The sequence below is a fragment of the Aspergillus lentulus genome (genome assembly GCF_001445615.1).
Source record: "Aspergillus lentulus DNA, contig: Alt01, strain: IFM 54703, whole genome shotgun sequence".
In the NCBI taxonomy this organism is placed as follows: Eukaryota; Fungi; Ascomycota; class Eurotiomycetes; order Eurotiales; family Aspergillaceae; genus Aspergillus; species Aspergillus lentulus.
The window spans coordinates 1,320,036-1,339,219 of record NW_028322123.1 but is presented as its reverse complement, the minus strand read 5'-3'; the positions used below and the strand labels follow the sequence as shown (position 1 = coordinate 1,339,219).

At 49.9% G+C, this 19,184-nt stretch overlaps 9 protein-coding genes across 9 annotated transcripts; 4 read left to right on the top strand and 5 right to left on the bottom strand.

Moving 5' to 3' along the window:
• Window positions 1-102: 102 nt before the first annotated feature.
• On the top strand, window positions 103-1,623 carry aclA (putative ATP citrate lyase subunit (Acl); the record flags this gene model as incomplete). Its single annotated transcript, XM_033555048.1, has 2 exons — window positions 103-543; window positions 604-1,623. The coding sequence occupies 2 exons, from the start codon at window positions 103-105 to the stop codon at window positions 1,621-1,623; spliced, it is 1,461 nt and encodes a 486-aa protein (XP_033410939.1).
• A 1,602-nt stretch (window positions 1,624-3,225) lies between these two features.
• Window positions 3,226-4,587, bottom strand: ALT_0407 (RING finger protein; the record flags this gene model as incomplete). Its single annotated transcript, XM_033555049.2, has 4 exons — window positions 3,226-3,494; window positions 3,549-3,962; window positions 4,021-4,436; window positions 4,511-4,587. The coding sequence occupies 4 exons, from the start codon at window positions 4,585-4,587 to the stop codon at window positions 3,226-3,228; spliced, it is 1,176 nt and encodes a 391-aa protein (XP_033410940.1).
• Window positions 4,588-4,903: 316 nt separating this feature from the next.
• On the bottom strand, window positions 4,904-6,126 carry ALT_0406 (FAM50/XAP5 family protein; the record flags this gene model as incomplete). Its single annotated transcript, XM_033555050.1, has 3 exons — window positions 4,904-5,218; window positions 5,269-5,830; window positions 5,888-6,126. 3 exons carry the CDS (start codon window positions 6,124-6,126, stop codon window positions 4,904-4,906), a joined length of 1,116 nt encoding a protein of 371 aa, XP_033410941.1.
• A 406-nt stretch (window positions 6,127-6,532) lies between these two features.
• Window positions 6,533-7,665, top strand: fip1 (cleavage polyadenylation factor subunit FIP1; the record flags this gene model as incomplete). Its single annotated transcript, XM_033555051.1, has 3 exons — window positions 6,533-6,694; window positions 6,748-6,800; window positions 6,861-7,665. The coding sequence occupies 3 exons, from the start codon at window positions 6,533-6,535 to the stop codon at window positions 7,663-7,665; spliced, it is 1,020 nt and encodes a 339-aa protein (XP_033410942.1).
• A 568-nt stretch (window positions 7,666-8,233) lies between these two features.
• ALT_0404 (GroES family chaperonin) lies at window positions 8,234-8,849 on the top strand (the record flags this gene model as incomplete). Its single annotated transcript, XM_033555052.1, has 4 exons — window positions 8,234-8,236; window positions 8,373-8,597; window positions 8,702-8,760; window positions 8,825-8,849. The coding sequence occupies 4 exons, from the start codon at window positions 8,234-8,236 to the stop codon at window positions 8,847-8,849; spliced, it is 312 nt and encodes a 103-aa protein (XP_033410943.1).
• A 473-nt stretch (window positions 8,850-9,322) lies between these two features.
• Window positions 9,323-12,284, bottom strand: ALT_0403 (uncharacterized protein; the record flags this gene model as incomplete). Its single annotated transcript, XM_033555053.2, has 2 exons — window positions 9,323-11,608; window positions 11,667-12,284. 2 exons carry the CDS (start codon window positions 12,282-12,284, stop codon window positions 9,323-9,325), a joined length of 2,904 nt encoding a protein of 967 aa, XP_033410944.2.
• Window positions 12,285-12,699: 415 nt separating this feature from the next.
• On the bottom strand, window positions 12,700-14,005 carry ALT_0402 (TauD/TfdA dioxygenase family protein; the record flags this gene model as incomplete). The annotated part of the gene is made up of 3 exons (XM_033555054.1): window positions 12,700-12,879; window positions 12,935-13,495; window positions 13,556-14,005. 3 exons carry the CDS (start codon window positions 14,003-14,005, stop codon window positions 12,700-12,702), a joined length of 1,191 nt encoding a protein of 396 aa, XP_033410945.1.
• A 1,130-nt stretch (window positions 14,006-15,135) lies between these two features.
• ALT_0401 (nucleoporin FG repeat-containing protein) lies at window positions 15,136-16,730 on the bottom strand (the record flags this gene model as incomplete). The annotated part of the gene is made up of 3 exons (XM_033555055.2): window positions 15,136-16,078; window positions 16,138-16,557; window positions 16,669-16,730. The coding sequence occupies 3 exons, from the start codon at window positions 16,728-16,730 to the stop codon at window positions 15,136-15,138; spliced, it is 1,425 nt and encodes a 474-aa protein (XP_033410946.2).
• Window positions 16,731-17,547: 817 nt separating this feature from the next.
• ALT_0400 (guanine nucleotide-binding protein negative regulator 1) lies at window positions 17,548-19,014 on the top strand (the record flags this gene model as incomplete). The annotated part of the gene is made up of 4 exons (XM_033555056.1): window positions 17,548-17,732; window positions 17,802-17,864; window positions 17,917-18,785; window positions 18,839-19,014. The coding sequence occupies 4 exons, from the start codon at window positions 17,548-17,550 to the stop codon at window positions 19,012-19,014; spliced, it is 1,293 nt and encodes a 430-aa protein (XP_033410947.1).
• Window positions 19,015-19,184: the final 170 nt, after the last annotated feature.

Sequence of the window (19,184 nt, the reverse complement as noted above, 5' to 3'; positions counted from 1 at the left end):
CTCTTGATCCGGGCTCTCTTCCCCTTCTCTACATACAACCTCTCCTCAGTCGTCAGGACCTTCTTTATTTGTCCTCCTCTCTGATCCTCCATTTCTATCGTCATGTCCGCCAAGTCGATTCTCGAAGCTGATGGCAAGGCCATCCTCAACTATCACCTCACCCGGGCTCCTGTCATCAAGCCGACTCCTCTCCCTCCTTCCTCCACCCACAACCCTCCTCCCAGACTTGCCTCCATCTACTTCCCTGAAGACGCCGCCGTGAAGGATGTCTTGGACCAGACGGAGGTTGTCTACCCTTGGCTGCTGACGCCCGGCGCCAAGTTCGTCGCTAAGCCAGATCAATTGATTAAGAGACGGGGTAAGAGCGGTTTGCTCGCTCTGAACAAGACCTGGCCCGAGGCCAGAGAGTGGATTGAGGCTCGTGCTGGCAAGGAGGTCAAGGTTGAGACCGTCACCGGTGTTCTTCGCCAGTTCCTGGTTGAGCCTTTCGTTCCCCACCCTCAGGAGACTGAGTACTACATCAACATCAACTCCGTGCGAGAGGTAAGCGGCTTTGCCGATTCTCAAAGTGCGACGATCTCGAAGACTAATGAACCTTCCTAGGGTGACTGGATCCTCTTCACACACGAGGGTGGTGTGGACGTTGGCGATGTCGATGCCAAGGCCGAGAAGCTTCTTATCCCCGTAAACCTGAACAACTACCCCTCCAACGAGGAGATTGCTGCTGCTCTCTTGAGCAAGGTGCCCAAGGGCGTTCACAATGTCCTGGTCGACTTCATCTCCCGTCTCTACGCCGTCTATGTTGACTGCCAGTTCACCTACCTTGAGATCAACCCTCTGGTTGTCATTCCCAACGCTGAGGGTACCTCCGCGGAGGTGCACTTCCTTGACCTTGCCGCTAAGCTTGACCAGACTGCTGAGTTTGAGTGCGGTACCAAGTGGGCTATTGCCCGCAGCCCTGTCAACCTTGGCTTGGCCACTGTTCCCCAGGCTGATGGCAAGGTCAACATTGATGCTGGCCCGCCAATGGAGTTCCCCGCTCCCTTCGGTCGTGAGTTGAGCAAGGAGGAGAAGTTCATTTCCGACATGGATGCCAAGACCGGTGCTTCTCTCAAGCTGACTGTGCTCAATGCCAATGGCCGTATCTGGACTCTGGTCGCTGGTGGTGGTGCCTCCGTTGTCTACGCCGATGCCATTGCCTCCGCTGGTTTCGTCAGCGAGCTCGCCAACTACGGTGAGTATTCCGGTGCTCCCACCGAGACTCAGACCTACAACTACGCCAAGACCGTTCTGGACCTGATGCTGCGCGCACCTATGCACCCTGACGGCAAGGTTCTCTTTATCGGTGGTGGTATTGCCAACTTCACCAACGTCGCCTCGACGTTCAAGGGTGTTATTCGTGCGATCCGCGAGGTCGCTCCTGTTCTCAACGAGCACAATGTCCAAATCTGGGTTCGTCGTGCTGGTCCCAACTACCAGGAGGGTCTCAAGAACATCAAGGCCGTTGGTGAGGAGCTGGGTCTTAAGATGCACGTGTACGGTCCTGATATGCACGTCAGTGGTATCGTCCCTCTTGCTCTGCTGGGCAAGGAGACCGATATCAAGGAGTTCGGTTCTGCTTAAAAATAGGAAAGAAATTTGCTTTGCTTTAATCATTTAATTTCTCCGGCTTTTTTTGTTCTTACTTACACTTTGTTTTCCTTTTTCTGTTCTGGACGCATGGCATGATACGGAACTTTTTTCCTTACTTATCTAGCGAGGACTGGACATACACAAGCAGTACGACACATGACACTGCACTGACAGGTTGAAGGAGAGAAGGGGATATCCATTTGTGCTGGAGTCAGCTGTTTCTCTTAGACTATATTCTTGGTTGATTGCGAGGCATGGGTCTGCGCAGTGATAGTCGAATTAATCCAATGATAACGATCGTCAATGATATATTTGCTGTAAATGAGGTTATTCTGATCCAAGAAGATAGTAGTGGTAAGTAAACAGCTCTTGTCACCCACAAGTACATAGGACTGGATATGAGATCATCACGTGATTCCATCACCATACAAGCAAACAGTAACAGTACCAACAGTTACACTTTACAAGTCCAAACACAAGACAGGGGGACAAGATAAGCTTAAACTGACGCATCAAATCTGGAAACTAAATTAGAGTCATTCTCCACAGGAGCTCCCCCTGCCCTGAAATTTAGATTGGGGGACGCTGTGGCCAGGGTCGTGTGGGAATGGGGAAATCCGTTTCCATCTGGACGAGCTCAGCTTCCCGCTTCCGCACGCCCGAGGTGGAGGAGTCCCTGTGACGTCTGGGTCGGCCTTGTCGGACTGGCTACGGGACGGGCCTTTGCAGGGAAGATCTAGCGGTGATGGGATGAGATCCAAGGATCTTATGGTTTACTGTTTTGCAATGGAGGTTCTGTGGTGTTCGGCTCTGGTATCCATGGTGTGGAGGGTTCAAGATATAGACTTGTAAGCTTGTTTACTATCACAACTCAGGTTGGCATAGACTTTTGTCATAGGCTAATGATGCTCACGGCTTCGAGCAGTAGGAGTATTGTTTTGATCTACTGGTCTGCGTATATGAAGCCTTGATGAACTCCAGGACGAATCTACAAGGGTCCTGAGCAAGGGTTGGAACGAAATGGTGGTTGTTGCAGAGCGGGAACTATCCATAGCCAAAGTTCGTTCGGGCGAAAGGAAGATAACCCCGTGAACGTCCTAGCGTGGATTCCGACGAAAAGATTTAGCTAACATTAACAAGCAATCCCAGTAGCTCAGGCTGAGATCCTAAGCTGAAAGCTCGATTCTTATGGGTCATCGATTGTTTTGATGCTTTTGATGCCTGTCTGAAACATGCCCTGAAGTCAGGGTTCTATCCGGAAAGCTAGAGATATATATTATCGAGTGAATAGAGGTACCGTTCTTGGCATGAAACATACACAACAAAAGCCCAATATTCCTGAGTTCAGTATGAATCGTGGCTGGTGGTGCCGAAAACAAAGCACAATTTATATGCGAGGAATATCTATATACTCGGGTTTTGAGCTTCCTTAGTCAATATCTATCTGCCAAAAGCAGCATCAGCACATGACAAATTTATACTTCTGTCTCGCTATGTATATATGATCAGCGCGCCGGAAGAGCGAATTACCCGTTAAACGAAGAAATACACTGATTGATATGCAAATAGGCGAACTCGAGATATTAAAGCAGGTTATATAATGGTGTTCTGAAATAACGAAGACCTCAAAACAGAAGAGCCGTTTCCCGCTCCATTTGCCGTCCCAGGGCCGGGCCTCTGGAAACCCAGACTATCTCGACTGAGCGAGGCGTTGCCACTGTTCAAGTACTGACCTGGCATATTGTTGTCATGAAATCGCTCGAACATGGCGCTGTCCTGCGGTAAGCTTGACATGCCAGTCGACGGACGCATAGGGCCTGGGAGACGAGTTCGTTGTTGTGGAGTTGCATTGGGGATACTTCCTTTGAACCTATCAGCATATCCTGATCACTGCGAATAGATAAAGAGGGGCATACGGTTTCTCAAGTTCACTGGCACAGTGGGTGGTGGCATCACTGCGGCATCAACCTTTTGCTTTGCGCCTTTTGAGCTCCCAGTTCCGCTTCGCTGATGCCGGTGTAGCTGTTCCACCCCTTCCAGGTTGACAGGATGCGGATTGCCTTGACGCGACGTCGGAGTTTGTGGCGGCCGCGAGACACCCATTGGTCTGCTCATACCTGATACTGAGGGCTCGTTTCCCGAGTTGCCGAGTGAATTCAAAGTCCGCGAGACAGTGTCCGATGCAGCGGTCTTCATTTGCGACCTCATAGCCCGGGACTTGAGCAGGTTGTACAGATTGGTGATCTGAGCGAACTTCTTGCACTTTTCTCGGTATAGATCGACAAGCTCCTGGTTCTTTTTGCGAAGCTGCTCTTCTGTTGCTTGCATGTCTATATTTCGGGTCAAATGATCCTGTCCTTCCTCGAGGATCTGCTGGAGATGACGAACCGTTCAATTTAGCCTGAAGAGCCGATATCTCCGTATTTGCATTATGAATCACCCTGTCCATGTGTGTATTCAGCGTGGAGTATTTCTCCGTAAGTGACTTCCCAAGATACTCTTGGTAGAATCTGTCTCCTGTGAGGAAATCGACGCAGAAGTCTATGGAAAAGCTCAGCAATACGCACATCTCCTGCGTGGTCTGATAAGCCCAGAATACTAATGCTCGACTAGCGCATTCCATAATCGTGTTCGGATCTAGTCCACTCAGTACACTGGTTTTATAGTCTTCAGAGGGATTGAGAACTGTCGATGCGGCGTCGTCTGGATTCACGAGGACGGTTTGGCAAGCTGGACAGCGACGTTCGCCATGGGTGGGACGTGAGAGACCGAGAGTATCTGCGCAGGGAAGACAAAATATGTGCCTAAGCAGTTTAGTATCCATTGTCTTCACTAATCAAAACCGACTGAAGAAAGGGTAGGAGAACGGACGACTTACGAACAGGTGGTGACGACTGCTTGCTCCTTCAGCTGGGAGCGACATTTTAGAGCATTGCATCGAAGGTAGAAGTCCATGACTGAAGTGACGGGCGTGTTCAGTACTCTCGAAGTGTCGAAGCTTGTAGTTGGTGGTTGAAAGGGTTCAAGGAGCTTGAATACATGTAGGTCAAAAGTTCAGAATACTTGGACCATCTGCAGATTGATAGTCGACGACAAAGATACTCGCAGCAATACCTATCAATATTCACTTAGGCGAACGTGCTTTAGTAATATCATAAACCAGGTTGGCTGTTTGGGTATCTAAAGAATATACATATGTTTTCCTCTCACTGTTTCATAGCTCTCTCAACACAACGGCTCCCATTCTTCTATATAGTCAAGAACCGCCAGCTCAGAAGAAAAAGGTGTTTCCTTCAGCATCTCGCCGTGTTGAGCGCATTTTCTCTTCAAACTCGGGCCCCGGCTCGTACTCCCGCCACAAGCTCGCTGGAAAGATGTGCTTGTTTCGTTCATACCACCGTCTGTCGACCACTTTCGTTAGCGTCGCATCTTTATCGGCTCCTTCTAATTGGTCATTATCAGGCCGTGACGGCGGATTATCACTAGAAGCCGTTGGAGGAGGCTTGTTGGAGTAGTCGAACAATAGCCCACCAGCACTTGAGAAGCTGGGTACTTGATTGGCTATAAAATAGTAGAATTCATAGTGCTAGAGGGTCAATCAGCACATGACAACGAGCAAAAGCGGGCGCCACTTACATGTGGAACGATTATTTCTCCTCTGACCAGCATAAGGTCATCGACACTAATTCTGGCCCATTCCCGGCGATTGTCTTTCCTTCCCTTTGTTGCTCCGCTAGCACCTGCGACGCCTAACTCGGCACCGACTTTGCGACAACGGTCAAGAAACAACCATACCGGGTCGCCTTTCCTAACCTTTACCGCCCCAGCCGGTATATTGGTGCCATCGTAGAAGATGAACGGAATGAGTATTTCGGTATTTTTGACCGCATCCTGCATAGCCAGAAATTCTCTGCGAAGGGCATCACGCGCCTCTGCTTCTGCCTTTAGTGCAGCCTTCGTCAGCGCTTTCGGAGGAGGAGGTGCGTTGGGGTTGGGTGTGATGCGCCGTGATGACGGCGCAGAACTGTCGTCCGCAGGTGTCCTCGACGCAGATCGGGGGACGCTCGTTTCACAGGGAGTGGCCACAGGTTCGTCACCGGTATCATTCTCTTCATCGTCACCAAAAGAAAGTTTGCTTTTCATGAGTTGCTTCTTTTTCTTCTTCTTCGGAGGGCCCTCGCTACGCGGGGTCGAGCTACTAGGTAATTGCGATCAGTTAGGGAAGAGAAAGGAAGAAGCTTGCGCCTTAACTCACCTGTCAGTCACATCGCCTGTTGAAGGAGTAGCACTTCTTGAGTTACCGGATGTAAATCTTCCCAGCGACTTGTCGTGTGCCTCTCGTTCCTTTTGCTCTAGAACCTCTGCGCGACGCTTGCGAAAGTCGGAGAGATGGACTAGACCGACGGTCTGCGACTTGAGAAGATCTTCTGCGGAGGTAGTCTGGCTCGTAAAGCGCGGTGTCGAGTTGCTGCTCTGTTGTTCGGAAGGAGGCATGATGTATGTAGTATCGGTGACTGTGGCACTCAGGGTCGTTTCAAAGATTCAAGAACTCATCTATCCCGATGTTGTATAGAGATATTGTGATCATGAAGCAACTGACGGAGACAGAGAGCACGTGACCACGGTACATCAAGATCGCATATAGTAGATCGAATTTCGGTCAAAGACGTAAGAATTCAATGTCTTCAAAAACATATATGATTGAATTGTCATTATCAAAATGCACCTTGAAGTATCAATGACTGAGTAGAGAGGTAGTTGGTGTCATATAGAACTGATCTGGACACTGAAGAGCAAACATGCCAAACCCGGCCTGCCGTTTGATCTCCGCTGTAAACTGGCCGAGACTTTCGTCATTCTACACTTCTCTTAATCACGAATTTGTCTGTTTCTGTTCAAGATGATGATGGAAGAAGATGATGACGATTTCTACGACCCTGCTGATGCAATACCCGTAAACCAAGCTCAGAATGCTCCGCAAAACCAATCGAACGAAAAGTCTCAAGAATTGAACGAAGGGGAGGAGCAGGAGGAGGAGGAAATAGAGGTGGAAGAGGATGAGGTTTGCTCATAACACGCGGTTCAATCTCTCGCATCGACTAATTTTGTTCTCAGGATGACTTCAATATCATCACAGAAGCTCCTCCAGATGCGCCGCCTCCGGAAGTGTAAGCGGTGGATTCCTCCACTAACTCAGCTGAAGAGCATTTGATCTAACGTCGATACAGACCACATCCTCGTCATGCCAACCTACGAGCAGAGCCCCAAAGACCTTCATCAGCGGATATATCGACAAAATCAGTCACACCTACAGTAACGCCTAAACTCGAAGCTGTAACTCCGGCGCCTGCCAGCGCAAGACCAACCGCACCTCAGAAGCCTGGCTCCGCATACCCGCCCGTGCACGCGTCGACGATCGATGTCAATGCGAACCCTGTTCACCCCTCTACGGGCAAGCCGATCCTGTCAACAGATATGGACTCGGACTTTCCAACCGAGGACGATAAACCATGGAGACGACCTGGTTCGGATATCTCCGACTATTTCAACTACGGATTTGACGAATTCACCTGGGCAAGCTACGTTCTGAAACAACAAGAGCTACGGAAAGAAGTCCAAGACCAGAAGAAGCAATTGGATGATATGCAGAATTTCTTGACCATGGGTCTTCCGCCAATGCCAGGAGCTCCGGGTCCTGCTGCGCCTCCTGGCAGCGCGCCGCCAGCTATGCCCGGTATCCCAGGAATGCCAGATATGTCCCCTGATATGATGCAGGGTATGCTGGCAAGTATGATGTCGCAAGGCATGGATCCGTCATCTATGGACCCCATGTCCTTCATGCAACATGCACAGGCGATGATGGGAGGCCAAGGTGGTGCTGGCGCCGGGCAGCAGCAAGGCCAGCCTGGGTTCGGCGGCCAGTCGCAAGGATCGGGATTTGGAGGACAAGGTGGTGGCCAGCCTCATATGGGATTTGGAGGTTACGATCAGAGGGGTGGTTTTGGCGGCCGAGGACGAGGAAGAAGATGGTAGAGCTAAGAATTTATGTCTTCTATTACCATGTTGTAATGTTCGATTTGCTGGGTCAGTAGCACTCGAAATAATGGGTCGGATCTGGCGGTGTTCACTTGTATACAGTCAGTGTTAACCATACCACTGAGCATGATCTTTAAGACCATGAGCTTAAGCTATCCGCAGCTAAAAATTCGGGGAAAAGGAGCTGTCGCAGGCGACTGAGCTGCAGACTGGCGTTGAGACATCCATTGTAAACTCAACATTGCAATTCCAGACTGGATCAATCAGCCCACTTTCTCAAAGCAGAAAAAATAAGTCCATTTCATTGTGTATCGTGCAGAAGAGGAAAACGTAAAAGCATTCGACTTGATACCCTCGGCAGTGTTGATGGAAGCTCTCCGGTCTTGGCATTCTGGAAATTTCTCGCGGCCCGGAGAGTCCAGATCTTCTTCCCCCAGACGAGCTGTCCGAACATCTTCTTTTCTTTCGTACTCTCCACGCCTCGCACTTGTTACATTTCTTCATCCCTGCTCAATTAAACTCAGTCTACGAGTCTCGCACTCTTCTCCTACCGCCTCCATACAAAATGGTACGTATTTCCACCTTGCCCGGGACCTCAGGACTACCTTCGTCATGACAATTGCTGCTATCAACTATGCCGTGATCTTGTTTGCCTGACTCATTGATTGGTACATGTCGCTAACTTGGATCTCTTCTCTGATCAGTCTGTCCTCCGCAACATCAAGAACCTCGCTCCCCTCCTGGACCGTGTCCTCGTCCAGCGCATCAAGCCCGAGCCCAAGACTGCCTCCGGTATCTTCCTCCCCGAGAGCAGCGTCAAGGAGCAGAACGAGGCCAAGGTCCTTGCCGTTGGCCCCGGTGCCGTTGACCGCAACGGCCAGAGACTCCCCATGAGCGTTGCCGCTGGTGACAAGGTTCTCATTCCTCAGGTACGTACTGGTCGTTCTGGATGTTTTGTCTCCGCACGGATCCGATGCGCAACAGACATTGGGATTCTCTTTCAATGAAGTGGCTGACAGATCTTGCGATACAGTTCGGTGGTAGCCCCGTCAAGGTCGGCGAAGAGGAGTACCACCTCTTCCGGGATTCTGAGTACGTTCCCTTGCAGCATAACGATGTCCGCTCCTCGATGACATTGTACTGACCTCTGCGGTAGGATCCTCGCCAAGATCAACGAATAAAGGAACGACTCCCCTTTCATTATGTCTTTCTCCCCCTCTCGATCTCGAGCTGAGAACGCCCAAGTCGGAGGCCGTGTATTATATACCGTGCAAATTCATGAGCTCCCACAATACCTCGAAAACATTGTAATTCCAAATCTCTCGCCATCAAGGTCTAAAATATGACACAGCCAAATGCTGTCTCTCTTTGGGCTGATTTTGTCTGCGCATTTGTTGTTATACAGCGTGAAACGACCTTGTCTTCTCCAGCATACTACTATGGATGTATTTCTAAATCTAGCAATCGTCATGAATCACGCCGATTCCGGGGTGATGAAAAACGAGTAATATCAGACATGATAAATCTCCTCTCAAGCCGGTATCTAGTATGTTGACTCCAGGTTCCTTCTATGGATTATCCACAAAGGTTGGGGCTTGTTCTCTGCCTCAGCATACCGGCTTATCTTAGGGCCAGCTTAGCTACAGAGGTGAACTCATAGTTCCGTATCAGCGTCAAAGTTAAGGGCCCAGTCACATTGCCAGTCTTTGTCGAGGATATGGTTGATTCGCCCCATCATCCTGTCACCTATGAGCTCACCGAAGACCTCCTTTCTTCGATCTGGCTCCATCTCGATAAACCTAGCAAGGCCTTGTGTACCTCCCTCCTCCACAGAGCTAGAACTGGCAGCCGTAGGGGATTTGTAGCGTATATAAGTCCGCTCTTCTTCGTCTTCTCGGCTGAGGAACGCCAAAATCACTTGCGCAGCATACGGGTTCAACCCGGCCTGGCGGAGGAACATCTCCCGGACGGTTGTTCTCATCATCATTTCCGGCCTCAATCGGTTTTTCTGAGCCGAGTTGATCGGTGTGAAGCTTGTACCGGACGGAATCCGCGTAGGATTCTCTGGAAGTCGAGCAATGTGCTTGTTCGCAAGCGAAAGGACCCATCCTGCCACGGTTTCTGGGCGGGAAGGCACTAGCAATGGGCTGATTGTTGCATAGGCGGACATCGAGCTGCAAAAAGCAGTCAACGAGGCGATGGATGTTAGCACTCGCTTGTCTGCTATTGGGCCCGATTGTTTGACTAGCAGCTTCTTGGAAGAAGGTGCACTGTGGCATATGAACAGATAGATTCGTTCATATCGAGGTGCGAGAAGGAAGATGCGTTCTCGGAGCGGCGAGTTGATGCATTCGATGTTCGTTTCAGGATGAGTGGACTTATGGCCGGGCAGATATAGTTGCGTTGTCGCTTGCGATGTTGTCAGTATTATACCAGTACTTGGCGAGATTATGATATCTGCTTCGATTTGCAAAGTGAGGTTGCTGTTGATGCGAGAGGTTGTATGCTTGCCCCGTGGCTCACTACCCAGATTATCGTGATTATAGTCTCTATATACGATTACTGGCTGGCCTGCCATTTCTTCAAGACAGCGTACGAGCCGAAGATGACTCTTCAGAAGGGCGGTTGATAAGAACAGTATTGGCCGTTCTCCCGTCTCCTGCTGAAACCGAGGAAGTGGCGTGGCTGGATGGATGGTGTCCCAGCCGTTCTCGCTTTTGTCCGGCTCCTTTGAACAGCTTCGAGGCTTCTCGGTGCTCACTACATCAATTTGTCGCTTGGAAACGTCGTCGATTGACCCTTTTCCTGGGAAGTATGGGCTTTGTGTCACCCTATGCCGTTTCTCTATTCGACCTCTTGTCTCCATGAACGCGGCCAAAGAACCCAGGGTTGTAGATGACGGTACAGCCGGCTGCTTCTGGTGCTCTCGCTTCTCAGACGGTGAGGCTTTGCCGAAACTCTCGTTGGTAAGCTGGCGTTTCCTTTTCCTCTGCTGTAGAGGCTGATTGGGGACAGTGGCAGAAGTATTGGTCTGAAGCCGAGTCTGATTCGTTGTAATCAAATCAATATCGCCGACCATAGAAGCGCGTATATTGCTCTGCTGGACCCTACTGGGGGATTGCCCTTGATTTGTGATAAGCTGGGAATCAAGGACTGGTGGTGTTAGAACATTCTGACCAGCTGATACACTACCTGCTTCAGCAGTTAAGTTGCTGAGTGAACTTTTGTTGGCCTGTCCTTCAGTACTGAAGGTATGGAACTCTTCAGCTGAACTATGGGGGTCTGACTTTTCTGAGTCATTATTAAAATATTGAAGGGATGTTCCATATGCTGCATTATTTATAAGCGAAGAATAGCAGGCTGGCGACAGGGAGATTGCTGGAGGTCGCGACGGTAGAAATACTGCTGTATTCTCTTCGACCGGAGCGTCAGTCGCCAGCCATCTAGCTTCTTTCTCCGCCACCCCAGGATCTGCTAATTGGGCCGAATTTGAAGCTGGCTCTTGATTCTGGGAGGGGTTATCGTGGTTGGCAAGGTCCGGTATGTTTATGTCCACCTGGAGTTGTATATCTTGAGGATTTCCTTCGCCTCTGGGCTTTTCGGCTGCAAACGTGATAAATTCGCAAGGCTCCTCGAGGCCTACAGTCGTTGCATTTTCCCAGGTTTGCCGTCCTTCAGCTGCAGATAGGTGGTAATGTATCTGCGTCATGCCATCAGCACCTCCTGTGGAAGTCCGCTGTACGCAATCGAAGACCTCAGGGATGTGGCTGAGATCAGTATCTTTCGACGGATGGTTTTGTGGCTTTGATGCTTCTAGGATCTCAGTCGAGGCAGGGCTGGGCAGCATCTGAAGCTCTGGCTCAGGCGAGGGACTTTTGAAGGATAAATCGTCCACGTCCAAAAGGTCAAGAGGTGGAGATTCTGAGCGGATAGAGATTATCTGTAAGAGATGAGAATTAAATTAGTGTGCTGCTGCTCACGCTCTTCAAGACACTCACTGGTCGGATGGCATTTGCTAGTATATCATCCAGATGATTCGAAGGCACATGCCCAAGCTTCATTGCATCTTGTATGAGCATAAAAGTCTTCTTGCTGCAGTTGAGCTTCTCATTACTGATCTCTTTACTAATCTCATTGGCCTTCTCCACGAAACACTCAAACTGATACTCGGGAGCCTCCTTGAGAGAAGGCAGGTCCAATTCTTCGGGATCGTAGAGTACCGGCTTTAGAGGAAGTGCCGAGTGCGTCTCGTAATCTAGACTGAAGATGGGAGGTTCCAGCTTGAGCTTGTTGAGACGGTGAAAGGCCGCCAAATCATCTTCCAGATTGAGTTCCAATTCGTGGGATCTCACATCACGAAGGACTGCTGAGAGAAACCGAATATCCTCTTTTCTCACATTGAGTTTCTCTTCGCAGATGGCTTTCTCGACAGATTCTTGTGTCGTGAGGAGGTATTTATCCAGCGATTTCAGCTTGTCTTCGGGCACGGACGGGTCATCGGGTGGCAGTTGGAGGGAGCGATCAAGCTGCTGGCTGGGATTGATTGCGGTATACTCACGAGCAATTCCGTAAAATCTGGCATATTCGAGCAGAGATGGTTCGTGTTTGGCTGACATCGAGAATGATTCAGCGGAATGGGTTGTGGATGACGAGACTAACAGTCTTCTATTGGGATAGGCGTTGTGATTTTTTAGCTCAGACACGTGTGTAAACCGATATCCTGTCTATTCGCACTTTACAAGTGATAGAGCTGAGCATGAATGAAGTATCTCTAGCATTATAATAGAATATATACTAATATATATCATTCAATTCTGTAGTATCATGACAATACCATCAATAGTTTCGTACATGAGAAGGAGCATATATCCATTTGATCAAACTCTTTAAAGACATAATTCGGAAGCAAGTATTATTTCGTATCAATCATCAAGCGTTCATTACGTTTGCTCACTCTCATCGAGCGTATGTGCAATAGATTCTCTCGACCCAGAGCCGTCAAGGATAAGGAGAAGGGACTGGCCCCAAAGATCAATCGTTGTAGTTAGATTGACGCGAGCCATCCTTGTTCACGGGTGGTAGGTTATAGTAAGCATTATACTCCTCCTCCTGGGATTTGCCTTCGGGATCGAAGTAGGGGCGTTCAGCGTGGCAGGCGACTCGGACAGCATGACGACGATGGGGAGAAAAGCCATAAGAAGCGGAGTGATTCTAGCAGAAAAGTCAGAAGGGCTCATGATGGAGAATATATCTGCGCGTCACTCACCGTTGTTCGATTGTCCCACAGAGCCACATCGTTCTCACCCCATTGGAAACGAGCGTGCGCCTCTTGCGTGGTGGCAACGACCTCGGTGAGGTACCTTATGATGGCGTCACTCTCCGTTTTGGGGATTCCCACAATCTTGGTTACGAAGCCAGGATTGAAGAAGAGACTGTTCCAGCCAGTGACTGGATTTGTGCGAATCAAAGGGTGCTCTGTGGTGATCGGCTCTCGACGAACAGTTCGACCAAGAGCCCGTGAGTCTGATGCCTGCATGTTGGCTGTATGGAGCGCAGTTAAGCCCTTCAGGTAGTTCTGCATGTGCGATGAGAGAGCGTCGTATGCCGCATATTGAGACGACCAGAGTGTGTCACCACCGCCGCCTCGAGGAGGACCCGTCAAGACCTTCAATGATGTGTACGATGGTGGTTGAACCTCGTACGTTACGTCGGAATGCCATAGGAAGCTAGGGGAAAACAGTGCTCGCTGGTCAGAGGAGTTGTCCCCAGTATAGACAACATGCACGTCTTCCAACCCCTTCTTCCTTGGTACAGCAGTAGTGGCATGCTACATCACGGTTAGACATCTGTCACGACCTCACGGCGATCTGAGGGAGTCAAGACTCACTTTATGCAGCGCCCCGAAATATTTCCCCAACTCCCGTTGAGCTTCAATATCAAAATCCTTCTGATTGCGGAAGAATACCACGCCACGGACGGCGATCAGACGGGCAAGGTCATCCCGCTGGGCATCATTGAGTTTGGCCAGGTTGACCCCATGTATTTCTGTTCCAATTCTCGGTGTGTAGTCAAAGACGTCAGTTGCGTCCTGGAGCAGGTGGCGGAATTTTGGATCTCCGCGAAGCCCTTTATCTTCGTATGGAACCTCCCCTATAGCTTCCCACCGAACATCAGGAAACGAGGGCAGAAGATCCTCGTAAGGGTAATCGTCATGTCTCTTGACTGTTGTGCGCCCTGGCTCGTACCAGAATTTGTTGTGCTCTGCAGACTCTTTCTTGGGAACAGTAAAGTGACCAAGGTAAGGAGCAGCCGCTGGTTCCTCCAGCAATGGTGCCATAGTGTACTCTTCAGTTTATCTTGTGCTTGTGGTATATCGTAGGCTCGTAGCAATTAGGGCCAGAAGGCGGCTGGTATATGATAGATTAAGTACTGGAGAAGAAGGATCAAGGGGAGAACAAAGACTTGATAGACCAAGATCTTGAGTATTGCCGTCTTCCAGCTGTATTTACATATAGCAGCACCCAGGGAGGTACCCCGAAGGATTGCGTGCCAGTATTACGCAGCATTCATGAGTCGGGTTTGGCGAAAATGGCGCCATCTCTGGGGACAATCACCCAACTACAATCCCCAGAAACGAGACTGTTTGCCAAAAAGTGGATTTGATCAAGTCGCATCGCCATCAATGATCAGACATCACGTCACATCATTTAATTGAGGCTCGATGGCGCGAAGAAGCCGTCAGATCTGACTCATTCGGTGATCACTATGTCGCCTGCCACCCTTCCGAGCGTCTCCCAGTGATCCAGCAGTTGCTATTCTTGTATCTGTACGGAGAACATCTGAACCATCATATCTATGGCCCGTGAAGAATATAAAAGAATAGGCAAGTACACGGCAAACAACCCGCTTCGAATGTATGACAAGTACGCAGTTGAAACAAAGTTGGAGCCGGCGTCCGGGAGTGGCTGTAAGCTGCATCTCTGGCGTGCGATCACGCAACTCCGCCATTCTCTTGCGTTTGTGCGAGAGGCAATCCGGACCATCCATGGGTACCTTACCTTATATCCATGGCCACCACCGGGGATTGGCTGGCTGGCCTCGTATTTGTGTTTTGATGCTCGGCACAGCGGAAGTTCTGATTGACTCCGACGATGATCTCTCTCTACTCTGTACGTCCTGTGCTAAGTCGTAAAAAGCACCATAGAAGAAGGAAGATATTGTTGACCAGGCAAACAAGCACATAGTAAATATCAATGCGTGATCGAAAAGAGAACAATTCTGTCATCACTCATTTGCAACGCCTGGCCCTAATACTCATGCTGAAATACGACGACTTCTCTAAATAGCGATAAAATCCTAGGTGATCGAGTTGTACGGCGCCAAAATCAGTCCTGAAATGACCTAAGATGCTTGCCGCCACTATAAGGCGCGTCTCACCGTATTATGCATGCCGCTCGAGGTTTATCATTAATTAAGCCTACCATCTCCCGACGGCGGACCCAGTACCACTTCCTGCACCTGTTCCGTGACCGCACCGAGCCTACTAGCAACGCCAAGTATACCATTCTCCACATCTCCAAGCACCGCTGCAAGATCATTGAGCTTCGATTTCTGGGTTCCAGCGGCCGCTCCATCTCGACTTCGTGAAGCCACAAATTCTTGAATCTGGCGGTTCAGTGAAAGCTCGATACCATGAAGATGGTCTTCAATCTCCTTCAAATTGCGGGTATATCGTTCGAGAACCGTACCCATCTCGTCAGAGCGCTGAGAGAAATAGTCGACAAGGTTTACTGGCACACCATTGATGGAAGTGGCAGACGAGGGGTCAGTCTCGACGTCGTCCGGAAGAGCGAGAGTATTCTTGCGCGTGGATCGCAACGCCTGGCGGTCGGACCCCTTTTGATCCTGGGCTGACCACCACCCCGCGCCTCCCGCAGATTGATATTGCAGGGGTAATTTTAAGGTATCGATGGCACGGAACGCCACTTGTGCCTCGGCTGCATCGCGAGACACTAGGCTGCGCAGTTGATCAATATCGCGAGCGTCGTTCTCCAGCGCGTGCTCAATGGTTTCCAGTTTGCCTTGAACGAAATCCACATCATTTGGAATCGTCTCGGCCTGGCCCGCGATTGTAGGAAGCATGTTGGAGACCTCGTTACACAGCTTGATTTGAAGGAGGACGTAGTTGTCGAATTTCTCCAACTCCGATCTGATTTCATCGGCGCAACTCTCGTACTTTGTCGTCGGTAAGAGGTTACTGAGATCTACCTTGACCCCGGGAACCACTGTTCCGCTTGTGGCTGTTTGTTGTGTCGACAGTTGGGGCGCGGCATTTTGATTCCCAAAGAGAGATAGTGTGGGCTTCTGTGCTTGTTGCTGTTGTTGTGTGTTGGTCTGGTTGCCGCCATCACTTGAATTTCTCACTGATTAGTTGATGAAACGAAAGAAGGCTCAACGCGGATCACTCACAAGAGGCCACCCCCAGTTGTTGCAGAAGCCCCCAGACCGCCAAATAGTGGTTTTGACTGAGCCTGCGTCGTGGACCCAAACAACCCTCCACCAGTACCTCCACCTTGGGCCGTCGTAGTGCCCGCGCCTGCAGTCCCCGGAAAGAGCCCACCAGTTGCAGGTTGCGAGCTGGCCTGTGTAGAGCCTCCAAACAGGCCGCCCCCAGCAGCAGTGGTATTAGTATTCTGCTGTTGTCCACCTAAGCCGGAGAACAGACTTGACCCAGTAGTTGAGGATTGCTGTGTGTTTCCACCACCAAGGTTTCCAAAAAGTCCACCCGCTGGCTTTGACTGCGCATTGGCGCCTCCAAACAAACCCCCCGACGTGTTCGTTGTCCCTGGTGTACCTGTAGACGATGTAGTCTGCGCATTGGATCCGCCACTACGCGAGGTAAATAGTCGTTAGCCTAACCGAATCGCGCGATTCATGAATTTGTAGCTCATCTCTTAGAGTTGAAGCTTCAGATCGAGCTCTGAACACAGGCGCACTTACAAAAGTGAATTGGCGGAATTGGTGTTTATAGACAGGCCGGTTGAAGGTTTTGCGGAAAACATGATAAAGGGAGCGTCTTCTCAGACCAGGGAGTAAAGGATGGAATTAGATAAAATCAACCCGTACCTCCCCTACTGCTCTTTGTTCTCAGCTGTATGGATGTCGACGTAGCGTAGAGACAGGAGGCGCAAAAAATGTTTGGGCAGATAACTGCAGTGCAGCGCTATTGCAGATATCAGCATTACCAAGGTAAGGAAGCTAAGGTACACCCTAACTTCCGGAGTGGAATAGTGGGAAATTGATCTTGATCTTAATGGGGAAAGAAACACCGGGGCCGACGTTCTAACTTCTGCCGCCGCTGTAAGCCCGTGTACCTCTTCTAGGGTAGATAGGGAATTGGACCCGGCGTCTGCAGAACATATAAATCGCATACAGGAATCCTCACTAATCGGCCTCAATGCCACCCAAGTTACGTCTATATAACTCAGTGTCACAACACTGACATATATGGATCTTTCTCAACTCAAACCGAATATTCTGTAGATTAAGGAGACTCGCCAGTTGGCTTCATTGATTGCCCATTGTACTCATCACTGGCATGCTCGGCTGTTTGTCATTTGCTCTTGCCGCCGAGACATCTATCTACTTCCGTCTATTTCGCTATATAAAGCGCAGTGTGATTGCAGGAAGGTGAATAGTTCCCTCGCTGTCACCACAGTTCTTAGAAGTGATGCGATGAAAAGCGTGGAGGACAAGTGTCTACAAATCTCCTTTGTTCTTGCATGGTTCCGACCAGTCTTTCGAATTTGAGGCATCATAGTCATATATCAGACTCCTGCTCCTCTCAATATAGTGAACATTGAAAGTTTCCTGTGCAAGATGGTTGAGAAGGACACTTTGGTTCAAGGCCCGATATGCGTGGCTTCAACTCAAGTGGACGATGCACAGGATATGCGAGTCAATGTCCAGTCATCTCTCAAACAAAGTTGGGATCTCTCATTTGTGTCCACAGAAGAGAGCAGTAGAATAGATCCACCTCTTAATTACGTGAAAGGCGCGGAATGGTAAGTTTTTGAAACTGACCTGACTGGATGCACGATTAATAAAACTTTGACTAACGGTTACTCGCATAGGTCTCCGGATGGAACCACACTTTTGACTGATTCTGCGGATCATCATATCAGAACCTATATTCTGTAGGTCATGCCGAGGGGGTTGAGACGTTTCTGGACTAACGAGCAGAAATAGACCTCCGGATTTGCTGGAAGGAACATCATCACCGCATCGGCTGGACCCTTACTCTGTCCTGCCTTCAGCAGAGCCAACGTACGCCACTGCAATCTATCCATTCTTCAATCTTCGGGATCCATCTACCACTCTGTTCCTCTCATCAGTCCGTGATCACCCAATTAGACTCGCGTCTGCGCTTGTGCCCACCACTGTGGCAACTTACTCGCTCATACATCCGACGACAGAGGCATTCATTACGCCTCACTCGATGGTGTATCCGCAAGCCCTGGGCGGTACGCACTTCCTCACTGGATCTGACAGCCTGATATGTCTTTTCGACGTATCCCGTCCAGGGAGGGATGGCCCCGTCGCATGGATGCCTACAATACCCAGTAAGCGTAAGCAAATGGTAGGTGGAGGAGTCGGGATGAAGGGTATCATCTCGGCTATGGCCATCAATCCCGTGGGAGATGGTATCTTGGCTGCGGGTACGTTTTCGAGGCAGATAGGTCTGTATGGGGCCAATGGGACTGGAGAGTCTCTCGGGACCTTTAGCATTACAAAGACGGACGCTCATCGCCACATTGGCGGCGCGGGGGTCACGCAACTGCTTTGGAGTCCCTGCGGAAGATATTTGTATATTGCTGAACGGAAAAGCGACGGGGTCTTAATATTCGACATCAGAGTCACTGGGCAGCTTCTTGGCTGGCTAGAAGGTCGAAGGGCCGTCACAAACCAACGCATGAAGATCGATGTAGTACCTGTCGCACAGGGCGAGTCCCATGAGATCTGGGCTGGAGGAACTGATGGATATATGAGGGTATGGCGAAATCCTATACACACTGCCGGACCGCAAAAATGTGACTGGGAATGGAAGGTCCATGATGGTAAGCAAATGATTACGAACTGATTGGGAGTTCAAGGAGCTTACAATATACAGACGCCGTGAGCAGCACTGTTTTGCATCCCATGGGAACCATAGCAGCAACGACTTCTGGTCAGAGGAGTTCCTCACGTGATATAAGTGCTGTGAACGAGACGGTTCATCCTACGAAGAAGGTCGATAATAGCCTGAAAGTCTGGTCGATGCCATTCCTAGATACCGCTGTCAGTTGAAATATTTGGCCTCAGTGATGGTTCCAAGAAATGAGACGATGTCAAGGTCGAGCTATGAGCCTGGTTGTGTTCGTCAGCCGAGTAAGAGGGTGCAGTAATATGGGACTGGTACGTGGATCTGCTTGCAAAATGATAGAGGAACTTAAGGTTGCTAAATAGCTCAATAGCCC